General features: G+C 44.4%; 1 protein-coding gene across 2 annotated transcripts in view; it reads right to left on the bottom strand.

Moving 5' to 3' along the window:
• Positions 1-24,716, bottom strand: part of DEPDC1 (DEP domain containing 1) — a 219,415-nt gene that overhangs the window by 128,114 nt on the left and 66,585 nt on the right. For both annotated transcript variants that reach the window (XM_069232451.1, XM_069232452.1), the window contains exons 4-5: positions 17,621-17,727; positions 14,652-14,782 (exon numbers count right to left, since the gene is read on the bottom strand). In XM_069232451.1, coding sequence (XP_069088552.1) covers positions 14,652-14,782; positions 17,621-17,727 — 238 coding nt within the window. The remainder of the gene's footprint in view (positions 1-14,651; positions 14,783-17,620; positions 17,728-24,716) is intronic.

The following is a 24,716-nucleotide window of genomic DNA, read 5'->3' as shown; positions in this document are numbered from 1 at the left end:
GAAAGAGGGAGAGAAGTTAAAGTAAGAATATTGGAACATATGTCCAACATACGTAATAAGGAGAATGCCCCATTAGTCCAACACTGGAAACAACATGGACAGAAGGTCGATGACCTTACTTGGACTGTATTGGAAAAGATCAAGAAATCAAGATCGGTCGAGGCCAATAAGATCAGGAAGAAGCGGGAGGTTTATTGGATCTTTACTTTGGACAGCTGTGAAAAGGGGCTGAATGAATACATCCCCTGGGAAAATGCTATTATATAATAGATCCTATCCCTATTCATTTTTTGTGGGGTATGGAGTCCTTTCTCGTTAAAAAACATTTGCTGGTGGTCATTTAATAAGATCCTCTTTCTCTCCAGCTATTGTTCTATGAAGTTTCCAGAATAGCCTGGAGCATATTAAAAAAATATTTTTCAATATGTTTCCAAACTTTTCATTTAGTATTGAAATATGAAATATTAAATATAAATATCTATTAGCTAATTGTGACCTCCTATAGACCCAGAAGCCTTCCTTTAATGTAAAATTCTTCGTAATGAATTCAGTCCATTCTATTAAGGCAACCATTTGGCTTTCATTGGATACCTTTGTATGTGCAGCCCAATGCGTCCAGTCACTTTGAATGCCTTGTCAAATATGGTTTATTCAGCTGTAGGGTATCAAGTATAGCCACAATGCCTTTTATCTTATTTTAGACGGCCGGTATTAGGCTTCACCGAGAACTATCCTGTTATCGGTTTGCTCACTTTCGCCAGACTCAGTCTATACTGTTTAGTTCAACATGGCGGCCCCCGTGAATTGCTATGTTTACATCATTGCGCGGGCTCCTGAGCTCCCTGGAGCCCTCCCATTAGAGTTAGCATTAAATAGAACGCTTCCGGCGGCCGCGACTAGCATCCATCGAACGTGAAGCAGTCATACCCACAGGTAAGAATATTCGTTTTTTCCTTTGTTTGAGAGACCCCTTGATCACCTTCTATATAAATAAATTCCTTTTTTAGTCGAATGAGACTATTCAAGAGCCACTCGTGATATTTTCTTTTTACCTTGTTTAGCTCCCTTATTGAAGCATATACCTCGGAACTTCCATTGTGCCTAATTGGAGTTCGAGGACATCCTAAAGATCGCAATATAAAACTTGCAAGTCCGTTTCATTCAACTGATCTTCAGGTGATTCTTCGATCTCATATATAAAGAATTCTCTATTTGTCGGCTAATTTTACAATCCGTCATTAGCCATATCAGTATATAGTTATACTGATATCCTGTGTCTAAGACTTCCTTTACTAATTAGAGCCTTTTTTCTCCCCATTAGCACGTCTCACCCTATTGACAACAAAATGGCATTTTTGCGTATAATCTTAAGAATGGAACCGTTTTATGCCAGTTGTACCAATAGACAAATATAACAGGTACCATATAAAAAAAAAACTCCAAACTATATTACTTCACTACTCACCTGGGTGTTTTGATTATTGATTTGGGAGATACAGTAGAAATCAGCACTGAATACGGTACTTCCACATATTAGGTTACTGATCATCAGATTTCGTGTATCTTTAGTTTCACATTCAAACTAATTGTTTTTACAATCCCTTTATTTCTGTCTCATAAAAATCAGAATTGGTTACTTCCAGAACACAAGCTTTTTATATTTATATATGTACATAATTATATTTTCTTTTATTAGATATTATGCCTATATTATTCAAGCACATCCAGAACCTATAACAAGCAATGACCAGGATGTTCGGCTGCTAAGATTAGATTGTCATTGGATTATACTATTGGGAATGGCCCTGATGAAGGGGACCCCAACAATTGAGGAACACCGAATCACGCGTAGGCCCCTTGTTCCTACTGTATCTCATTGACAGCATAACTCCATCATCGTTCTTTCCCAATCATAGATCTTGTTAATATTAGAGCATTGACTGTTATTGTATATCTTTAGATTAGTATTTCTTTATCATGGATTCGTAATCGTTTTCCGTCTTAGGCTATTATTATAAATATGTAAGTCTCAGTATTTTTCATGTGGTTCTTACTTTTGTATCTCTTATATATTTTTTTGTTTCTAGCTCAGTATGATTGTGGAATGATTGAGTTAGGTATTTAGTTCTTTGTGCTTGTACATATTTTTTTTTTAGTATTTCCCAATGTTTTAGTCTTTTGTAAAACTATTGAATAAAATCATATATATTTTTTGATGCCAGAATGTTCTCATTTGTTTTAATTAAAATCAGTGTTCAGCCGTATTGTTCATCCATTGGTCACTGTTAGTCTTTGACATACTACATTATAATCATCTGCATCTCTAGCGGTTTGTACCGGAGGACTATTTTGCCTACAGGTTAACTGTTGTAGCTCGTTTTGTAGCTTTCCTCTTCAGTAGTAACCACCAGAGATGCCCACTTTGGAACTGGTGAACCAGGTTTGAGTCTCGCCATCATCTCCACATCCTGTGCTTTTGGGCAAATGAATTTTTGGTAGGCACAAGGATAATAAGTAAGGTGTAGTTGCGTAATGTAAATTGTGGTTGCATAAAGCCCTCCAAACTATTAGGGTTGAGTTTGCACTAAACTCACCCTGCAAATAAAATTAAAGTAAAATGCTTTGTCTGGAAATGGGCCGGAAAATCTATGCACAATCCAAAAATATCAAAGGATACGAACACTGAAATTTCTGTGCCATTTCCAGTTTCTGTTGATGCAATGCTTACAATCAATCAATCAAAGAATTTGTATAGCGTGCTACTCACCCGGAGGGTCTCAAGGCGCTGGGGGAGGGGGGACCGCTACTGCTCAAACAGCCAGGTCTTGAGTTGCTTCCTGAAGGAGAGGTGGTCTTGGGTCAGACGGAGGTGGATGGGGAGGGAGTTCCAAGTCTTGGCTGCCAGGTAGGAGAAGGATCTTCCTCCCATGGTGGCTTTTCTAATGCGTGGCACGGCGGCGAGGGCGTGGCTGGTCGATCGTAGCTGGCGGGTGGGAGTGTAGAAGGTCAGGCGGTTGTTGAGGTACCTGGGGCCCATGTCATGGAGGGCCTTGTGTGCGTGGGTGAGGAGGTGGAACGTGATTCTCTTGCTGACGGGGAGCCAGTGCAAGTCTCTCAGGTGTCCGGAGATGTGGCTGTGTCGGGGGATGTCAAGGATGAGGCGTGCGCAGGCGTTTTGGATGCGTTGGAGTCTTTTCTGTAGTTTGACCGTGGTTCCGGTGTAGAGGGTGTTACCGTAGTCCAGTCGGCTGGTGACGAGTGCCTGGGTGACCGTCTTCCTGGTTTCGGTGGGGATCCATCGGAAGATCTTTCGGAGCATGCGTAGGATGTTGAAGCATGATGATGAGACGGCGTTGACTTGTCTGGTCATCGAGAGGGAGGAGTCCAGGATGAAGCCCAGGTTGCGTGCGTGGTCTGTTGGTTTGGGTGCGCTGCCCAGGGCAGGGGGCCACCAGGAGTCGTCCCAGGCAGAGGGTGGTGATCCAAGGATGAGGACTTCCGTCTTGTCTGAGTTCAGTTTCAGGCGGCTGTTCATCATCCACTCGGCTACGTCTTTCATCCCTTCGTGCAGGTTGGTTCTGGCGGTGGCTGGGTCGTTGGTGAGGGAGAGGATCAGCTGGGTGTCGTCGGCGTAGGAGATGATGTTGAGGTTGTGATGGCTGCGAGGGGGCTCATGTAGATGTTGAAGAGGGTGGGGCTGAGTGATGATCCTTGTGCAGATGACTTCGGTGGCCTCGGATCTGAACGGGGGGAGGCGGACTCTCTGGGTTCTTCTGGTGAGGAACGAGATGATCCACTCTAGTGCCTTCTCTTGAATTCCGATGTTGCTGAGGCGCTGCACTAGGGTGCGGTGGCAGACCGTATCGAACGCTGCGGAGAGGTCCAGGAGGATGAGGGCCGCTGTTTCCCCGTTGTCGAGCAGGGCTCGGATGTCGTCAGTGGCTGCGATGAGGGCGGTCTCGGTGCTGTGGTTGGCTCGGAAGCCGGACTGTGAGTGGTCGAGGGATCCATTAGTCTCGAGGAAGGCGGCCAGCTGTCTGTTGACGGTCTTCTCGATGACTTTGGCAGGAAACGGGAGGAGCGAGATGGGCCGGTAGTTCTTGAGGTCGGTGGGGTCTGCTGATGGTTTCTTCAGGAGGGCGCCGAGTTCGGCATGCTTCCAGCTCTCCGGGTAGGTGGCGGTGTTGAAGGAGCAATTGATGATGTCCCAGAGATGGGGTGCGATGACGGAGTCGGCCTTGTTGAAGACGTGGTGGGGGCATGGGTCGGTTGGTGATCCGGAATGGATGGTGTTCCTCGTATGGATGGTGTCTTCGGAGCTGACCGGGGTCCAGGAGCGGAGGGTGGTGTTGGGGGCGTCGGTTTGGTGGTTGGGTGCGTGGTCTGTGCGCCGAAGCTGTTGTGTATGTCGGCGATCTTGCGGTGAAAGAACGAGGCGAGTGAGTCGCAGAGGTCTTGTGAGGGGGTGATGTCGTTGTTTCCGGCGCTGGGGTTGGAGAGCTCTTTGACGATGCTGAAGAGTTCCTTGCTGTTGTGTGCGTTGTGGTCTAGTCGTTCTTTGAATGCGGTCTTCTTGGTGGTGTGGATCAGCTGGTGGTGTTTACGGGACGCGTACTTGAGGGCGGTCATGTTGTCTGTAGTCGGGTTTTTTCGCCAGGTTTTCTCGAGGGTGCGGCAGTTCTTCTTGGAGTTCTTGAGGTCGTTGTTGAACCAGGAGGCTTTCTTGCGGTTGGGCCTGATGGGATGGGTTTTCAGAGGTGCGAGGTTGTCAGCGCAGTTGGTGATCCACTGTGTAAGGTTGTTGGCTGCTTGGTTGGGGTCCGCTGAGCTGGCGGGAGGGTTCTGGCTCAGTGATGTGGAGAGCTGGTCGGTGGTGTGGTGTGGTGTGTGTGTGTCTTAGTGTTTGAGATGGCACTGCTACAGTTGAGACAAAGAAGCTCTGTCCCTTCCCCCACTGCAGTTAGCGAGCAGTAAGCATTTTAGTTAAAACCATGGATGCACTTTTATTCGCAACAGCAAAACCGGATTAACAAAAATTCCATAAACACAAAAAAAACATTGGTAAATAATTAAAGCACATGATTAATGCCTCTGATGGGGCAACAAGGCAGGGAAGAATCAACTAGAAACAATCCAAAAAAATCCCATAAATTAAAGGAAGGACATAAATTCCAGTGTAAAAACAATATGTTTTCAACAAACACCATGAACATGGGAAGGTTGGTAGGGTCGGGGAGAAAGCAAGCAATGGTGAAATAGGTTTGAGTCGCGCAATCAGCTTAACTTCCTGCGCTTTTGGGCAAATTACTTAATATCCCAGTGCCTACCAAGAAATCAATATGCAGCTGTGTAATGTGACTTGTGCTTATATAAAGCGCTTCAATAATGTCAGGTTGTTTGCGCTATATAAACTGCCCCTGCAAATATAAAAACAAGTAACTACCAGTTACTTGTCATTGTTTTGTTTTTCCAGTCACGCTCATGGCGCTTTCAAGTTTTATACAGCAGACCTGCTGATCAAGTTCCCACTGTATAAAACTTGAAAGAGCCATGAGCGCGACTGATGAACAAAAACTATCAATGACAAGTAATTACCAGTTACTTGTCATTGTTTGTTTTTCAGTCGTACTCATGGCACTTTCAATTTTTTTTTTTTTTTTTTTTTACAGCAGGAACTCAAACAATAGAAGTAAACTGGTAGTCATGCAAGGTGCTCCACTACTGCAGAACGAGAGCGTGCTATGTAGGAAAGAAAAAGTAGTCTAGAAACCATGCGGAAAACATGGAGCTTCATGTTTTCAGTAATTGGCCGGTGTTCTCAAGGATGGCTAAACACTGAGAAAGGCATAACGTATGCATGCCTTTCACAAATGAAATCAAGGGAATTTTAAAAGGCAATCCCATGAAAGAATGAAAGTGATGGGCGTGGTTAAAGGCCCGACACCAGGTCAGAAGCGCTTGTGCACTCGACCTAAAAAAAAGGCAACTTAACAGAAAGAACACCGTTGCTAATTCTATCAGTGTCCCACTCGGATGAATGAACTTCAAAAACAGTTTTAAACACACAATCAATAGCAAAAGGCTCTTCAGTCCCTCTAGGGGTTGTTTATTTAGTTTAATTTCTGTGCACTGTAACTGATAGTGGCTACTCTTATCAAGTTTAACAATAGTTAGTATGTCAGCGTTTCAGGTAAAGAAGCAAAATTTGGCCTTGACTCAGTCTCGGACATGAGTTGCAACTTGCACTGGATTAACAAACATTTGCAATGCAATAGGTCTTGCGTTTGCTCGGGTTAGAGTTATTAATGTTGAAAATTCCTAACTGGACTTATTTTACCACATAATTTGAAAAAGAAAAGTAAAACCGTTGACATAAGGGAGCAGATTCAAAGCGCCACGGCCGCCATGAGCAAAGGAGAGACAAAAGGAAAAATAATTTCACTCGCAGTCAAAAATATCAGCAAACGTGCATTTATTCCTGTAACAAGGTCGATGGCCAAGGCGGTACCGCCTCAAGGAGGGAAAAAAAACTTAAAGCATTTACCAATTATGATTTTTGAAGGACAAGCCCACAAACGAGTGAAAATGATGTGTGTGCACTAGGGGCGTGGTTAAAAGCCCACAATTCTCACAACACGTCAGAGCGCTTGCGCGCTCAACCAAAAAAAGAAAAAATAACTTTGTTGCATCCTGTCAAATATAATACTAGCCTGTCGGTAAGGCTTTTCCTATAACCACCCGAGACTTCACACCTGCAGTGTAAGTACTTGCAATTTGCAGTGTTGGCTTTGAGCGAGAAAATGCAGCAGTTGATGTTACCGTCTCCATGTAAAGCATGTAAGGAGTGGGCCCGTTCTCCTCTCGAACCTCTCCACATGTACCCACAAAGAGGAGGAAACAATGGTGTTTTACACCAAAACAAACAATTAACCGTGACAGGAGATTCCGTTACTGTACTCGCAATATGAAAACATACCCAGGGGATGCCCCCCTGTATCCATGGAAATCAGAATACCCGAGGCTTAATTAAAAAAAAAAAAAAAGAAGAAGAGCACCACCTGTGGGCAGAATGCATCTGGGACAACTTGTGTGCTTTTACTGGACTTCATTTCATTGGCCTACTTTATTATTAAAACAAAACGGCCCCGGAAAATTACACCACCGAGAGCTTTTTGTTTAAGAAGAAAGGGAGAGGCGTTCTGCGAAGGAGGGGACCACACACTCATGAGAGGAAACAAAGCAGCCAGTCTTGAGCGTGCTGAGCCGAAGTGCGCTGAAGCGGAGAAAAGCTTAAAAACGTTTTGGCTATACACAGTTTTTCCACATATAAAACAATTAAATTTTGAGTGATGGATCACTTTGAAGTGTTAGGGTTTTGGTGCACGAACAATCCCTAAAGCACAACAAGGATTGATATACAACTTAAAAATCGGTTAAGAGCAGTGTCTCACGGTGACACGGGCAGCAATAGTACAACCACGAAAAGGCTTCCTGAAAGCAAAATGAAGTTAGTGTACAAAATAATATTGTAACCCGTGAGAAATATTTAATACCAAAACACAATCCTTTATTTGATAATATAGGTATGGTTTACTGGTAGGCTTCCTCGTAATTACACGGATGCACTTTACTTGAAAATGCGGGTTGGTTCTTGTGTTTTACGGGAATGTTGGCTTGCGTCATATTTCATTGTAAACGTGGGTTAAACCTACTGGCAATATTTATTTGTAGATGCACGCGTAGGAAGCACGAGTTCTGCATACAGAGGATTTCCTGATCTTATTTATTTGGAGAAGAACACAAGCGCTCTGACACTCCTACAATTTTATAATATGCATAGTCTAGATTATAGAATTATCAGAAACCAAGTAGGAAATAAGGCCTGATTGAAAGCGGGGAAAAACACCGTACAGGACTATTTACTGTTTTGGTGACAACATTGTGCTTAGGCAGAATGCGGTCACTCACACAGAATTAAGTCAATCACTAGGTGTGGTTCGATCGTGTGCCCCATGTTACTTACTATGGCCTGGAGGACGAAAAACATGACCGTCACAACTAAAGACCGATGGCCAGGGACTTGACGGCAAGGCACAATATGTATAGTATCTATATTCATTGTTTCCTAAGAAAAGGTATTGGCTAGCACCACATCTAAAAATAACGGGTTAAGACTTGAGCCCTGGAGAGCTTCTAGAAAACCAGCCCTAGGAGTTGACATGTACAGATTAAAAAACCAAAAGGAGAAGCTAGCTCACAGAAATTATACAGCATTGCTAACAGTGCATTAGCTTATATGTTTGCAAAGCAGTTTCATGGTATATGTTTGTTACGTTTTCAGTAAAGAAAGAAACATATGTATTGTATGGGACAGAGGGCCTTAATTTCACTAAAGCAGAGTCACAATTTAATAGAACAGGGCAGAAGTTTGAAGAAAAACTTGCAAATATCACGTGTTAGGCCAGACATTTTTGTTGTGGTCCCTCCCCACCAACTTTTTTTTGCCTTCCATCCTCCTGTTTTTGTGGCCTTAGGACTATGCACATGTGCCACTACTAATCAGTGCAACAGTGCTTGGGTTCTCTCCTTTAAATATGGTAAAATTGGGTTACACCGAACTGGCACATTTAATTTACATGTAAGTCTCTAGTACCATGGTACATGTCCCCAGGCCCTGTAAATTAAATGCTACTAGTGGGCATGGAGCACGTATTGTGCCACCCACTTAAGTAGCTCTTTTTAAACATGTCGAAAGCCTACCATTGCAGCCTGAGTCTGCAGTTTTAAACTGCCAAATCGCCCTACAAGATAAATGTTTTGCTAGGCCTAAACCTTCCTTTTTAATACATATTAGTCACTCCTAGGATAGGCCCTATACAGCACGAAGGGCAGGCAGCAGTGTTTTTAAAAATATGTCCTGATAGTAAAAAAAAAAAAAAAAAAAAACTTGAATTCCACCAATGGCTCCAAGGGCTAGCTGACTAGCTCCTGATCAAAACCTCAGCAACAGAAAAGGAACAAACCCCTTAAAACCCAGTGTCCCACACACCCTCTGTACTGTGGGTTTTGACACAGGGCTCATATTGCTTTTCCCTTGTGGCACCTTACTGCCTCCTGCAAACTACTCTTCCCTCCCAGAGCTCCTAACCCCCTTGACCACCTGTACCGTTCGTTGCTCCATCTGGTTGCACTCTTGTAAGAGTCACATGCTTCATAGTTTATTAGCTCCATCCACCATTACCTATTGCATGTAACCATTGAGGCGTATTTTTCCACCCGTCTTGGTTATTGGTATGACATTTACTCTAACGGCTAATGCTCTTTGTTTCCAGCTGTTTTGGTTAATTGATTCCGTCACTTGCACCTGCCATCAGCAAAGGTCACACCCGTCTGGTTAACATGTGTTTTCGCCCAGGTTTCCATTGGAACTTTCCAGGCTTCCATGTCAGCCACTTGCCCTTCTGGAACAGTCTTGTCTGAACCAGAGTTGGGGCTTGGCCTTGTTCCAGTCCTGCACAAGCATATTTCCTGCACTCACCTTCCGAGTCGCCTGAAACCTCCAGTGCTATAGTCTTCCAAGCCTGCCTGTGATCCTGACTCAGTGTAAGTCTCCTGTGCCTTCGCATCCAGAGCTACGATTCAACCTCCTCTTGGGCTTCTTGCTCCTCACCCTTCCTCCAGACCCAGTGAAATAAGTTCATCTTTTTCTTGTTATATCCCAACCCCCTTCCTCTCGGGCAGCGTATGATTAAAGGGTTTTGGACCTTGCTCTTTGGCTGACTTCTGGGGCACTAAGAGGTCCAGCATTGTCTCTGCGGTCGGAACTAGATAGGAGTGTGACAGAAACTAAGCTGTGTGCTTTCCACTGATCGGACAATATGGACGATCAATTACATGTTCAAGACTTAGCTCAGGCCTTATCAGAAGACACCAAGTGCATTAGAATTAACAAGGGCACTGTGTGATGTACAAAGTGGAGCTCAATCCTTGCAACAGGAGAATCTGTCGCTTAAGAATGAGATAGTCCGATATTGTCCCTGCAATTCACCCTGGTTCTCTCGTGTGGGCAGGCGGGATTCCCTAAAGTACAGGGCCCATTGTACAACCAACATATTTTGGCAATATGGGAAATCCTACCAGTACTTCCGCCACCTGAACTGTTAATCCGGTGAATGGCACTGTAACCACTCCAGTCCCTGTGCTCCTGGCTTTGCCGGAAAAGTATTTCGGGAATAGTAATACATTTGATGCATTCTGGAGTCAGTGGCAATTGCACTTTCTTGTAAAACCAGGAGCTTTTTCTTCAGACACAACTAAAATTGCCTTTATCATATCTTATCTCGTGAGGCACAGCTGCTGACTGGGCGAGCTCACTCATTGAAAATAAGGACACGATCTTGCATGATTTTTAAAGGTTTGACGAGATGATGTGCAGTCTCTTTGCTAAGCAACCCTTTGTTCGGCCAGTGATAATGTGGTATTAAAGTTACGACAGGGCATTAAGAATCTTGACTTATATTACAACCTTTTGTAGACTAGTTACAGAAACCCAGTGGCCAGGAGAAAAAAAGGAACCTCCCTCTTGAATAGGAGCCATAAAGATGACTTAAAAGATTAATTGGTGCACATTCTGGATACCCCCATTGGATTGCCCCGACTTCACCGATTTGTGTGGTTAGATCATAGGTTAATGGAATGCAAGTGAGAACCCCTCAGCTGGGGGTGGGGAAAATAGACTGCCTAAATTGTTAGTAGTACCTCCCAAGCGAAAAGAGACCAAGTCCAAGAATCAAGGTAATGCAGATAGGGGGCTTGCACGATCCTCTGACTGCAGAGGAAAAAGTTAAACCTATATTTATATTTTAGCAAGACAGGGCACCTAGGCAGTGTAAATAGGTTAAGATGGCAATTGAAAGTTGCACACTATAACCAGCGTTCCTTCCTAGACCCTTTGGAGGCCATTCAATACAGTTCAGTTTGAGTTGACAGAACAAGTGTAGAAAGAATGCATGGTACTAAAAGTGAGATATGTTAAAAATGAATGTTAACATGTTCCTACAGTGGCAAGGACAGAGGAGACTCCACTGAACTCAAGAGTAGGAGCTGTGGGCACCCTGTGACACTACACAGTGTCAAATCCTGTTTGACAGATCTGTTCAGCCATATGTCACCCATTGGCACATGTGAATGGAAGAGCACAAAATGACCAGGCAATATTTGTGTACCCACTGTCTGGCTGCTGAAACTTCCTGCTTTTGTACAAAAGGCTTCTGCCTCAGAGTTTGTTTTAGGTACAGTAACTGCTTCAAACTGGATTTCAGTGTTAGGTCTGGGAGGACGCTAGGATCACCACAGCCCACTCCCACCTCCATCCCCCATCCCCCTAAGCATCAGCCCAAGTTTAATGTGGCAGAAGACCTTCGCCATCTTGCATCTGCCCGAACCATTGCACTTTGGGCCGGTCTGTAGCAAGGAAAGCAGGAACTACTGCAAAAGTAGGTATGTCAGAGCCTTGGAACTTTTACCCCATTGGTTAGGTGGGACTAGTAGTCACCCCCACTCAGTAGCTAGTGCCAGGCATAAATTTACCATCCCCAGGAACGCTCTTCAGAACACTTTCTGGGCCTGCGTAAGATCAGAAGAGGAGTGAATCGGCTGTCTGTGACCAGAGAGGATCCTCGAAGGACTGGACCTCCTTTCTTGTAACCAGGATATAAACGTGGACTTCAAAGGTCAGCTGGCTGACCTCCTGTGTGGCCACAGGGAGACAAGATGCAAGAGGCTTTTTCCTCAAAGCGACTCAGCTTGTAGTGGCAACTACACCTGGACTCGTCCCCACTGTTGGCCTCTGCCTGACGCCATGCAAGTGTTAAATTGTCCCCACTGATGTCCTGTTGGTCTTAAGACATGTACTCCTGTGGTTGATTGGGACTCAAAAGTCCAAGTAAAATCTTGCACCAGAACAAACCTGGTTAGTTTATTCAACCTGCGCTCTCTTGTAGTCAGCCTCAGATCATGCGTAGGTCCCGGTCTACTGCAACCATTGATTGTCATTGGCGCTTTGTGTTTTTCGGTGCTCGTTTGGAGGAGAAAAAAAAAAGAAAACTTAATAATCCATACCTCCTGCTCCTCTTATTGGATTTTTATAATTTCACTGTCATTTTGTTGATTAAATTCTACAATATTTTTCTTATTTAGTTACTGTATTACTGTTTGGGTACTACATAATTACTTTACACGCTGCCCTAAGTTAAGCTGGTCTGCTGTGTGCCACAGCTACGTGGAGGGAGGGGTTGAGCACAGTTTCATTTAGTGACTCTGAGGGCCATGACAAGGGCTGTGATTAATCCTGGAGGTTTTAAGTTACCCAACCAAAATAATCAAATTTTGTAAGAAATTTGGTTTCGGTTTGAGAAGAGGTGAAATCCTTCAAGCGGCAACCACAATTCTTGTCAGGAAGGTCACAAGCAAACCCTAAGTTAACCTGTGCTCAACCCCCTGGTATCTTGGCACACAGCAGTCAGGCTTAACTTAGAGGTAGTGTGTAAAGTATTTATACAGAGCACACAAAACAAAAAAATATATCACACCAACTTAGAAAATAGAGTAGAGTTTAATAAATAAATTGAAACTAAACAACAAAAACCCAATCAGTATAACCAGAGATATGAAATTTTACAGATATGGGTGAAAATAGTGCCGAATATCACAAAGTGCCACTCAGGGCTATCTAGTCTGGCAAACCCGGGAGAAAGTCATCAGTTTAGGCTGCCTGCAATGGACCACGGGGGTCAGATACAGAGACAAGGTTAGTCCTGCTAAAAGAGTTACCTTCTCAGTCCACCGGCAAGAGTTCCATTCACGGTGGAAGGAGAAGCATGGATAAGGAAAAAAGTGTTGTGGTTTCCATTGAAGTAGCGTGAAGAGCCGGCCGGGAATCACAGTCAGTCGCTGCTGTACGGCGCACATCCTAGTGGCATTGCAGAGAGACTGGGCTGGAGCTTCTCATTGGCAGTCACCGCAGCAGTCAATACTGTAATGAGAAGAGTTGATTCACTGGAACTCCACACTGATGATGGGTGGGAGCAGCAAGGACTTGCCGTGAACAGTCCAGTTCGCAAAGAGCCCAAAAACATCAGGAAAGCTCAAATGAGCCACATCAAGGGTCCAGTACTTGCGGGTCAGGAACTCACTCCAGCAGAGGTTAACATTGATCAGGCAGGTCCAGGCAGCAGGTCAGCTGGGCAGTTGTATGGAGCCCCTGGAGCTTGTGAATCACTTCAGCCTGGGATAAAGGGTGCAGGTCCAATCTTGTGTTATACTGATTGGTACAGAACACTAATCACCAGAGGGTACCAGGCGGTTAGGCAGGTGTATAGTTTTGTGGTCCATAAGGTGCTTATACAAAGAGCCAAGTCTTCTGCTTCCTGTGGAACGCAAGAAGTGAGGAGGAGGTTCTGATGTGTAGAGGGACGTTGTTCCATGTCTTGGGTACGATGTAGGAGAATGAGCTACCAACAGTTTTGCTTTTGCAGATACGAGGAATGTGTGAGTGTGTGAGGCAGAGCATAAGTGTATGGTGGGTTTGTGAAAGTGTATGCGCCTGTTCAAGCATTCTGGTCCAGTGTTGTGTAAGGCTTTGTATGTGTGTGTGTGTGTGTGTGTGAGAAGATTGAATTGGCTGCACTTGTGGATGGGGAGCCAGTGAAGCTCCACGAGGTGTGGTGAAATGTAGGTGCAGCATAGGAGGTAGAGTGCAAATCTTGCAGTGGTGCTCTAGATGGTCTGGAGTCTGTGTAGGAGTTGTTTGGAGATACCGGCACAGAGAGTGTAGCTGTAGTCCAGTCTGCTGGCGATGAGTGTTTGCGTGACAGTCCGTCTAGTGCTCTGAGGTAACCATTTAAAGATTTTTTTGCAGCATGCATAGGATGTGGAAGCAGGAGATGCACACTTCAGCACACAGAGCAGCAGAGTGACATTCCTTCTGGGATCAAAGCAGTCCTTTTGTAGTATCCACAGGTTCAGGAGTGTACTGAAGAGTTGGTATCTGAGGTCCAATATTTATACCCTGGTCCCTCCTTTGAAATGGGAGTAGCGTCTAGAGATTTCCTGTTGAAGTGCATGGGGTTCCTGCCTCCCTTGTATTGGCTCCAGACTAACTACATATGTATGCAATCCCTTCTAAGAAGGTACGACACAGCCTAATCAGGTGTAAGTGGGGCCTTGCTTAACCCAGCTCCCAGCCATCCTGCCAGTGATGGCCCATGGAAGTACACCTAAGCTCTCAGAGGGTGATAGGCCTTACATATTTCGTACGAATATATTCAAAAGAACTCTTACAGGACACAGAAGTATATTTCTAGATGCCAGCCCATGAACATTTAAGCAAAACATATGGTCTTGTTCCTACCTCTAAACTCCATTTGATCTAGGAGTTAAATTGGGCTTTGGTAAAACATTCTTCTTCTAAGAAGCTCACTTTTCAAACAGAGTGGAAACAAAGTTTACCTTTAAATAATTGTGTCTTTGGCAGTCTTTAGCCATCTCACCCTATTTTCCAAAGCACAGATCGACAACTAATAATATTATTCAGTCTCAAATACATTTCCGCACTAAAAACAAAACCATTTCAAACATTAACAAAAACCAACCTGACTTGTTCTGTAAAATCACAACACCATGCTTGCTTGTATTGTTCATGTTGTACATCACAGAGTGAGGATTAATTTGTGTTGGATCCAGCACATCTTCCAGAGATGAGATGCCTAATATTTTCTGCAAGCTTAAAAATTATATAATATTTACATTACATTTTCAGATTTTCACCTTAAGAAAAATGTTTTAGTACAACATATGTTTAAGTTGAAAAGAGCAGCTAGTATTTCATAGGCCTAAGGCACATTTTGAACATTGACTTAACTAAAATACACTACCCTTAAACTGCATTTTTGTAAAGTCTAACACAACATTGCATCAGAAACCTAGTATTTTCAACAATGTTCTTTGAATAATGAAACATTTGTAAACACTTAAATTGTGTGTTTGTGTTAAGTATTGTGAAAGTGTGTGATCTATTTAATATACTATTTCTTTGATCACGTTATCAATAGTCACACGCAACCAAAGCAAAAGATTCATGCCAACATGCTTGTCTAGCTAATAAAATGGCAAGGAGGATGAAATTAATTACCTGTAACGTCTCCAGCGCAGAGGTCTTTTACAGATTTGCAGACTTCATTCATTCCCTGTTATCAGACTGGGAATCCTCAATGCATTTGAAATAGCAAAAACTGTGTTAAAATGACCAGAGGCCTAAACAGCAGCAGTACAGTATACAGTTAACAGCATAACCAGCTGCTTTGAATCAACCCGAACGTTAGTCAATGAGGTTGAAGTGCTGAGCTCACTGTTTCCACTAGGGGCCACTATACCACGGATTTCACAGCACACGTGTGAAAGATATTATTGTGTAAATATTTTGGGAGCCTCTGACCAGGGTCGATTGCATTTGAATCTGTAAAAGATACCAATGCTGGAGAACTGGAGTTACAAGGAACTAATTTCTTTAGAGTTTGATATTTCATAGATTCACATGCTTCAATCAGAATAGCAAGCAGTATGATAAATAGTTAATACATGGTAAGGGGGCTCAACGTTAATGCAACAGGCTACGTAGTACTGTTTCACCCTCTGAGGCATCTTCATTCAAGTGCTTTGTTAATGTATGCTTGCTTCACCAATGCTCAGGTTGTGGCACTTCAAAGTAGGTGAAGCTCTAGCAGACATCCTTCTTGTGGAATGTGCAGTCAGCCAACATCCTAGGGCACACATTCTGAAAAAGAATATGATGCAAGCTGACAGCAGGTGGGCAACGTTCTGTTTCAACAGGGGTGCTGCTCTGCCTTGGGGACCAGGAGAGACCAGCTGATCTAACACTACAGTGCTTAAAGCCTTAATGTAAAATTTGAGGCACCTGTAGACGTCCAGTGACGGAGTGGCCTCTCAGAGGACATTAAAGAGTTTGGAAAAGAAAGGAATAAAACAGGACAAGTTCATTTAGATAAAAATCCAAAGACATCTTGGGCATGTAATTTGTGTTCGTAAGGTTACCTTGTCTTTAAAGAAGTACAAGAAAGGTTATCTAATTGTAAAAGACTGAAGCTCTCACACGCGCCTCACTGACTTTAGTGCTAGAAGAAAGGAAGTCTGCCTAGAGAGCCGCGTGCATGGCACAATGGCAGCCTCAAATGGTTATGGACAGTGTTCCGTTCTAATAGAATCAAAAGCCGTCAAACCGGCAAAAACATCTGAAACTTATTAATTACTTAATGAACCACAGAGAAGAGACTGAGCATTACTCAAACTCCTGAAACTCAAAATTGCTGCAAAGTTCACCTTTCTGTACTTCATACCTTCTTAAGCGATGGAGCGGTCAATAAGACTGTCATCATTTGGCCCATCAATACGTTATCGACAATAGCATCTTCTTCAACAAAGACGATGGGTATCCTGCTGACAATGGTTTTGGTGCCAGAGCTCACATGGCCTCAGAGACATCAGTATTCTGCACCACCTTCCAATCAGGTTGTTCTGCCTTTTGAGAAGAGGATTGGGTTTTCCTTTTGCTATGCTGAAAACAGATGATTCTCTGGAAAACCACCACTCTTGGAGCACCAAGTGATTCCTTTTGAGTGACCTTCATGGAAGTGCTTGGAGGAGCACTTCACTCTGAATCATCCCCTGAGGGGCGTCCCCACTGGAGTGGGAAAAGTTCTTCATTTCAAGAAGATACATTGACAGCCCCTCCTCCCAGTCCTTTAAGATTTTAGAAGAAAATAAATCATACATGTCACAGCTAGACGTTTTGTGCACTGGGTAAAGACAGTAGAAACACTGCAAGTGTAGGTCCATCAGTGTATATCTTTTTTTTTTCTTGGAGTCTGAATACATTTTGAAAAAATCTCTTTCTTAGTGATTCTCTGACCAGGGCTATTTTTTTTTTTTTTTAGTCCCTACTTTCTGCCACTGAATATTAAGAAAAAAAAAATCCTCAGAAACATCTCACAGTTGCAAGGGCGGAGGTTAAATGATCAATGGAATGTTGGGAAGAAGAGGAAAAAAATCCAGAATGGTGAGGTTTTTTCAGCAAAGATCAGAGTTTTTAGGGCCTTCCACACAACTGTCCTAGAGATATGAGCTAATTGGTCTCAAAGAGTAATGAGCTCAGAACGTCAACTCACAGACTTAAACATGGGTTGTTTCAAATAAGGTGACTTTTTTTTTTTTAAAACAAAAACTATTGTTGCGTGCATGACCATTTTAAAACTGCTTGCCATTTTTAAAATAACAGGTTCCCAGCCTGACAGGGGATGAATGATACAAGCATGTGAGTCTATGAAAGATCAAATGCAAACATTAAGTTATCCAACAAGGAACTATAGTTCTACTCCCCTGCTCTACTCTTAATCAATAAGACATAGCTCCTTTAAACCTTCAGGCAAGCTCATTTATTTCAGTTTTATCCAGCAAAATAGCTTTTGTTTTGCAGCCCATACACCTTTTACATTAAAGCAAACCGTTCCAAAGAGATATTAGATACCCAGATTAAACATCTACTTACTGAATCAAAACTATGTTTCGCCAAATTTCTTCCACCTCCTCTTCCCTCAGTTCCCTGTAATGCAACGTCTCTTTATTGCTGGCCGTCAACTCTTCCTGTAGGTTTTCCTAGGTATAAAGTCACCTCAGTTAGTTGTAACCAAAATACTTGATGGTTATAAAAAAAACAATAAAAATAAAAAAAAAAAAACACCACACACACCACACCACACTATATAAGATTGGAACAAAATAAAAAAAATGAACTCTTTGCGAGTGCCAAAAGAGCCTTTGAGAAAACGTCACTTGGAGTGTTGGAAGTTAGCTCTGTATATTCTATTTCAAAGTAAGAAATAGTGTGCACAGAGTCCAGGGGTTCCCCTTAGAGGCAAGATTGGCAAAAAGAGAATTCCAATGCTCTATTTTTGTGGTACTGTGGTCGAGCAGTAGGCTTAGCAGATTGTAGTGTTAAGGATTTGTTGTACACACACAGGCAATAAATGAGGAACACACACTCAAAGACTTACTCCAGGCCAATAGGTTTTTATACAGAAAAATATATTTTCTTAGTTTATTTTAAGAACCACAGGTTCAAGATTTACAAGTAATACTTCAAATGAAAGGTATTTCACTCAGGTATTCTAGGAACTTTGAATAATCACAATAGCATGTACAGTTTTGACAAAAATGGCAATAAGCTATTTTAAAAGTGGACACAGTGCAAAAATCAACAGTTCCTGGGGGAGGTGAGTAAATGTTAAGTTCACAGGTAAGTATAACACTTACAGGGTTAAAAGTTGGGTCCAAGGTAGCCCACCATTGGGGGATCAAGGCAACCCCAAAGATACCACACCAGCAGCTCAGGGCCTGTCAGGTGCAGAGGTCAAAATGGTGCCCAAAACACATAGGTTTCAATGGAAACAGGGGTGCCACAGTTCCAATCTGCAAGCAGGTAAGTACCTGCGTCCTCGTAGGGCAGACCAGTGGGGTTTTGTAGGGCACGGGGGGGGGGGGAGGGGGGGGGGGGGGATGGGGGGGGGGGGGGGAGACAAGCAGGCACAGAAAGTACACCCTCAGCGGCACAGGGGCAGCTGGGTGCAGAGTGCAAACAGGCATCAGGTATGAATCAATGGGGAGACCCGGGGGTCTCTTAAATGATGCAGGCAGGCAGGCCCATGGGGGGGGGCTCCTCGGGTTAGCCACCACCTGGGCTAGGCAGAGGGTCACTCCTGCACTGGAGTTCGGTTCCTTCAGGTCCTGGGGGCTGCGGGTGCAGTGCTGGTTCCAGGCGTCGGGTTCCTTGTTACAGGCAGTCGCGGTCAGGGGGAGCCTCTGGATTTCCTCTGCAGGCTTCGCAGTGGGGGCGTGGGTTGTCAACTTTGGCTACTCATGGGCTCGCAGTCGCCGGGGAGTCCTCCCAGTAGTGTTAGTTTTCCCGCAGGTCGAGCCGGGGGCGTCGGGTGCAGAGTGGAAAGTCTCACGCTTCCGGACGGAAACGTGGGGTCTTTAAATGTTGCTTCTTTGTTGCAGAATGTTGCAATTTCTTGAACAGGGCTGCTGTTCTCGGGAGCTTCTTGGTCCTTTAGATGCAGGGTAGTCCTCGGAGGCTTCAGAGGTTGCTGGACCCTGTTGGATGTGTCGCTGTTGCAGTTTTCTTTGAAGTAGGGAGACATGCCGGTGGGGCTGGGGCCAAATCAGTTGTCGTCTCCGTCTTCACTGCAGGGCTTCAGGTCAGCAGTCCTCCTCCTTTAGGTTGCAGGAATCTATCTTCCTAGGTTCTGGGGAGCCCCTAAATACAGAATTTAGGGGTGTGTTTAGGTCTGGGAGGGCAGTAGCCAATGGCTACTGTCCTTGAGGGTGGCTACACCCTCTTTGTGCCTCCTCCCTGAGGGGAGGGGGCACATTCCTATTCCTATTGGGGGAATCCTCCAAAACCAAGATGGAGGATTTCTAAAGGTAGGGGGTCACCTCAGCTCAGGACACCTTAGGTGCTGTCCTGACTGGTGGGTGACTCCTCCTTGTTTTTCTCATTATCTCCCCTGGACTTGCTGCCAACAGTGGGGGCTGTGTCAAGGGGGCGGGATTCTCCACTAGCTGGAGTGCCCTTGGGCATTGTAACACGAAGCTTGAGCCTTTGAGGCTCACTGCTAGGTGTTACAGTTCCTGCAGGGGGGGAGGTGTTAAGCATCTCAACCCAGTGCAGGCTTGGTTTCTGGCCTCAGAGCACAAAGGCTCTCACCACATGGGATCAGCAACTCTTCTCTCAGCAGCAGGCTGGCACAGACAGACAGTCCTGCACTGAACAATTGGGTAAAATACAGCAGGCATCTCTAAGATGCCTTCTGTGTGCATTTTTTAATAAATCCAACACTGGCATCAGTGTGGGTTTATTATTCTGAGAAGTTTGATACCAAACTTACCAGTATTCAGTGTAGCCATTATGGATCGGTAGAGTTCGTTTTTGACAAACTCCCAGTCGATATACGTAATATGGCTACACTGTACTTACAATGTCTAAGAATAGACTTAGACACTGTAGGGGCATATTGCTCATGCAGCTGTGCCCTCACCTGTGGTATAGTGCACCCTGCCTTAGGGCTGTAAGGCCTGCTAGAGGGGTGGCTTACCTATGCCACAGGCAGCATTGTGTGTGCGCATGGCATCCTGAGGGGGATGCCATGTCGACTTTGCCTTTTTCTCCCCACCAACACACACAATCTGCAATTGCAGTGTGCATGTGTTAGGTGAGGGGTCCTTTAGGGTGGCACAACATATGCTGCAGCCCTTAGGGACCTTCCCTGGTCACAGGGCCCTTAGTACCACTGGTACCTTTTACAAGGGACTTATCGGTGTGCCAATTGTGGAAACAATGGTACATTTTAAGGGAAAGAACACTGGTACTGGGGCCTGGTTAGCAGGGTCCCAGCACACTTCTCAGTCAGGTCAGCATCAGTATCAGGCAAAAAGTGGGGGGGGGGTAACTTCAACAGGGAGCCATTTCCTTACATGGAGAATCCAGTAAAACCGTTAAACGCGATCTTCAGGTGCTGGGGTGGCCCAGGTGAAAGCATTCTATCACCCTACTCCAGTCGCTGAAAGATACTTTCAGAGTAGCTCGCAGACTTAAGTTCATTTTTAAAGAAGCACCAGATCAATAAATAAGTGTAACTTTCCCTTTCAAAGATAAGGGAAGGCTGTGCTTATTTTACATTATCATCTTCAGGCTGCACACAGCAGGGCCTGATGATGAATAGTGCTTTATTACCCAGCATGGGGTACAATTTAACATTGTTAGAACAAAATGCTGTTCCTGAATACTTTGAAATCAGAGAAAACTCAAATGAAAGGTTAACTTAATCATTACTTTCAAAGCATTTGCAGATAGCAGGCATCCTACTCCCAGTGGCCAGGAGACACTGTGCCATATTTATGACTGAAGAATAGTTTTTTTTTTTGTTTTAAATGGGAGAAAGTTAAAGTGAAGAAAACAAAGTTTCCATCAAGTCTTTTTCTCCACTTTCAATTAAGCTAAATATGTCTTAATGTTTTATGTAGTATATTTCTTCATTTGAAGAACCCCCCATTGAAAAAAATGGCTTTATTTTTCTATTATAAATATGGACCAATGTCCGCAGGCCACTGGGCGCAAAATGCCTACAGTTTGTAGATGCAACAGTTTGAAATGGGAGAAAACAAATTGAGTTATACTGAATCCATAAACAGAGAAAGTTAACTTTTCATTTAATTTTTTTAACCTATTTCCAAGGGCTGCATTTACACACTAGGCATCTTGTAGCTAGTAGACACTGTGCCATATTTATAACTGCAAAATACAGCCATTTTTTTAAAATGGGAAAAATTTAATGTGTTGAAACATTACACATATGTCAGCCCTGTCATAGTGCCCTCTAGTCGAAGCATTTTGTTCATACCATAATATCTGCCTCTGTGGACATTAGGCTTAAAGTCAATGAAGCTTGGCACAGTGGTGTCTGGTAACAATGCAAGAGTTGCTTGAACTTCAGTAGCTCTCAATGCATCTCACTGATCAGAAGTACCTCATTACAGAAAAGGTTGGAGACTCCCCTCTGCTCTACTCCATTATAAAATATAGGCTGCAGCGAGACAAACTGTTTTACCTTGGTCTGAGTCACAATCCTCCCCTAGCCTCATCACGGTCTCGTCCAGACTTTCGCCCCCCACATCTGACCAAACAAATTACCACACTATTGCCAGCAGCCCAAGTTCTTAAACAGTCTAAGTAACAGAGAAAACGTCAGTGTGATTGTAGTAAAAAGTGTCAAGTGTCTAGTTTTTACACCCCCTACCACCCAACATTCTATCTGGTGTCTGATGTGATTTCGACTGAAAGTGCACTGGGTTTCTGCTAACCAGGTCTCCAGTGCCAGATCTCTTTCTCAAAGCTGCACAGTTTTTTCCCCCAATTGGCAAAACCTTCAGCACCCTCTGCAAGTCCCTAGTAAATGATATGCCTGGTATCTAGGACACTAAAGAGTATTGCAGCACAAATTGGGCCATCCTAAGGGACCCCTCACCCAGCACATGGCAGGCTGCCATTGCAGGGTGCGTCTTGGTGCAGACTCAAAGTGAAAACACAACATGGCACACAGCCTGTGTCACATGTCCCCTAACACTGTATGCAATATATGTGCATCACCCCTCTAGCAGGCCTGGCAGACCCAAGGCATGGTGTATTATATTACACGTGAGGGCATATATGCATGAGCAGATTGCCCCCTGCTATGTCTGTCAATTCTCAGACATAGTAAGTGACCAGGGAAACTATTTTAAATGCATGTGCTGGATGATAGTCAATATGAGTTCCCCAGCTACATGACGGCTTCACTGAAGATCGGGATGTTTGGTATCAAACATCTCGTATTGGTGAACTCACACGGATGCCAGGCTTTGGTTTTACCAATACATGCACCCAGAAGGCCCCTTAGAGGTGCCCCCTGAAACACTATCAGCCTCTGGTGACCTCGCTGACCAGTTTCTGCCAATCTGCCACCGAGACACCATTCTGGACTGCTAGGGCAAGAGCCTTCTGCCCTCAGGAGGCCAAGAACAAAAGCTTGCCCCGGAAGAGGGTGTGACACCCCCTCCCACAGGAGGGCAGCTGATTAGCCTTCCTAAGGCAGCAAGCCTCAAACCTCTGAAATGCAAATCTACCCTCCCCCCCCTCACAGGAGAGGAAGCTACCCCCTGTCCAGAACCCATTAGGAAGGACAGGCAAGAAAATTAGGTATTCAGGTAGGATTGTCACCTCAGGCTAGTACCACCTCTAAGGTAGGCTACTTTGAGGTGGCATACCTAAGAATTCTGGGACAGGGTTATGCCCACTTCCCACACAAAGTGGTCATATATGGGGGCATAGTGACCCCAAGGGTTAGTAGCCCATTCACTACTACCTACATCCCCTAAATTCAGTACTTTGGGGAGCCTTTGGCATCAGAGAAGGAGAGCCTAAAATCCTGATGACCTAGGAAGACCAAAGGACACCGAAGAGCAACGAAAGCAGAAGAGGAGAAAAGAAGCAGCTGGCCTGCTCCCAACCTTGCAAGCCTGACTGCATCAAGCATCAAAATCTGCACCAAAGTCGACTTGTTCTGTAGCTGTGACTCCAGAAACCCGGGAGGACTGCCTGCCTTCGAAAAAGACTCAAGACCTTCAATGAACAGTGAACCAGTTCTCCTACAAACTCCAAAGAAGGGACTCTGAAGCCTCTGGAACTGCCAAGACCGGACACCAGAATTTACCACTGCATCCGCTGTCTCCGACCCGAGTTGAAGTGGATCACTGGTGCCAGCAAAGTTCCCCAGCCCTCCAAAGTCCGAGTTTATTGTGGTTTCACCCCTTCTGGACTCGGACTCCTGCAGCTTCTACACGCAGCAGCCCCCCCTCTCCTACTACGACTGCTTTGGTCAGAAAAAACAGACACCTAAGGACACCACTGCATCCACTGCCCCAGAGCCATGGAGAAGAGGACCAAAGGTGCCTACCTGTGCCTGAGCATCATGAGGCGTGAGGCCTGAGCCCTGCTGTTGGCTCAGCCCTCCTGACCTCCTGGCCAGAGCCTGCAGCCTCTTTTCGCAGTGTCCAATTACCATAAGAACGCATTGGGCACTCACTGTTTTGCACTCTGCACCCGTCCGATTTGGATTTTGCCCACTACTCTCCTTAACCCCAGGAGATTGGTCTTGTAAGGTGTTTTAATCTACCGGTTTGCAGAATCGTTTTTTCCTCCCATAGGATAACATTGCAGAACTCAGACACTGCACTAAGTGTCCACTTTTTTTAAGTGAAAAGAATTCCTACTTAAAGACATACTTACCTGAACAATTTTTCCTCTGATACATAAATATATATATACCAATATCTGCTTCTTGAGTCGTGTGTCTCATTTATTAACTACTGTGTGTATTTGTATATGCATTGCAATCCTGTGTTAAAACTGTGGCTGCACGACAACACTAACCCTACATAGAGCAAAGCAAGCCCTATCCGCTCACTGGGGAAACCCCTGGACTCCTTACACGGAGTTCACATACCACATAAAGGGCCAGCTTCCTACATTGGTGGCAGCGTTAGGGTACAAGACTTGACATCTACTGTACCACTTGGTTGCGAAGTGATTCCACAGAGGAATCTGAAAATTGCTGTTAAGTATTTTTTCAATTTTTTTTTTCTAAATTTAAAATACCTGTAGGGGCTTGGTTAAGTCCCTTTTGCAAAACTCTTTAGAACTTAAAATCAGTAAAGTACGTTAGGTCCTTTAGAAAAATACTTAGCATTTTTAAAAAGTAATTTAAAAAAGTTCCCAACTACTTTAAACACCATGTGAGGAAGGGCCTTCCCAGGAACTCAACCTAGCACATTATCAGCACCTTAGGGTACCTCTGCTTAAGGAGCTCTGTAAAGTATGGAAACTTGGCACAGGGCCTAAACCCACAAAAGCCAATCTGCAGGAGGTGAGAGCAGTGACCATAAGAAAGAGGCCAAAAAGCTCTCCCAAGGGAAAGATGGTAAATGGGCAAAGAAAAAAAAAAGGGTCTTCTAAAGGCCCCTAAAAAAACCTCAGGAGGGTGGGCCCACTG

This window comes from Pleurodeles waltl, chromosome 4_2, assembly GCF_031143425.1.
Source record: "Pleurodeles waltl isolate 20211129_DDA chromosome 4_2, aPleWal1.hap1.20221129, whole genome shotgun sequence".
Classification (NCBI taxonomy): Eukaryota; Metazoa; Chordata; class Amphibia; order Caudata; family Salamandridae; genus Pleurodeles; species Pleurodeles waltl.
The sequence above is the reverse complement of the archived record's forward strand: the minus strand, read 5'-3'. Positions and strand labels throughout refer to the sequence as shown.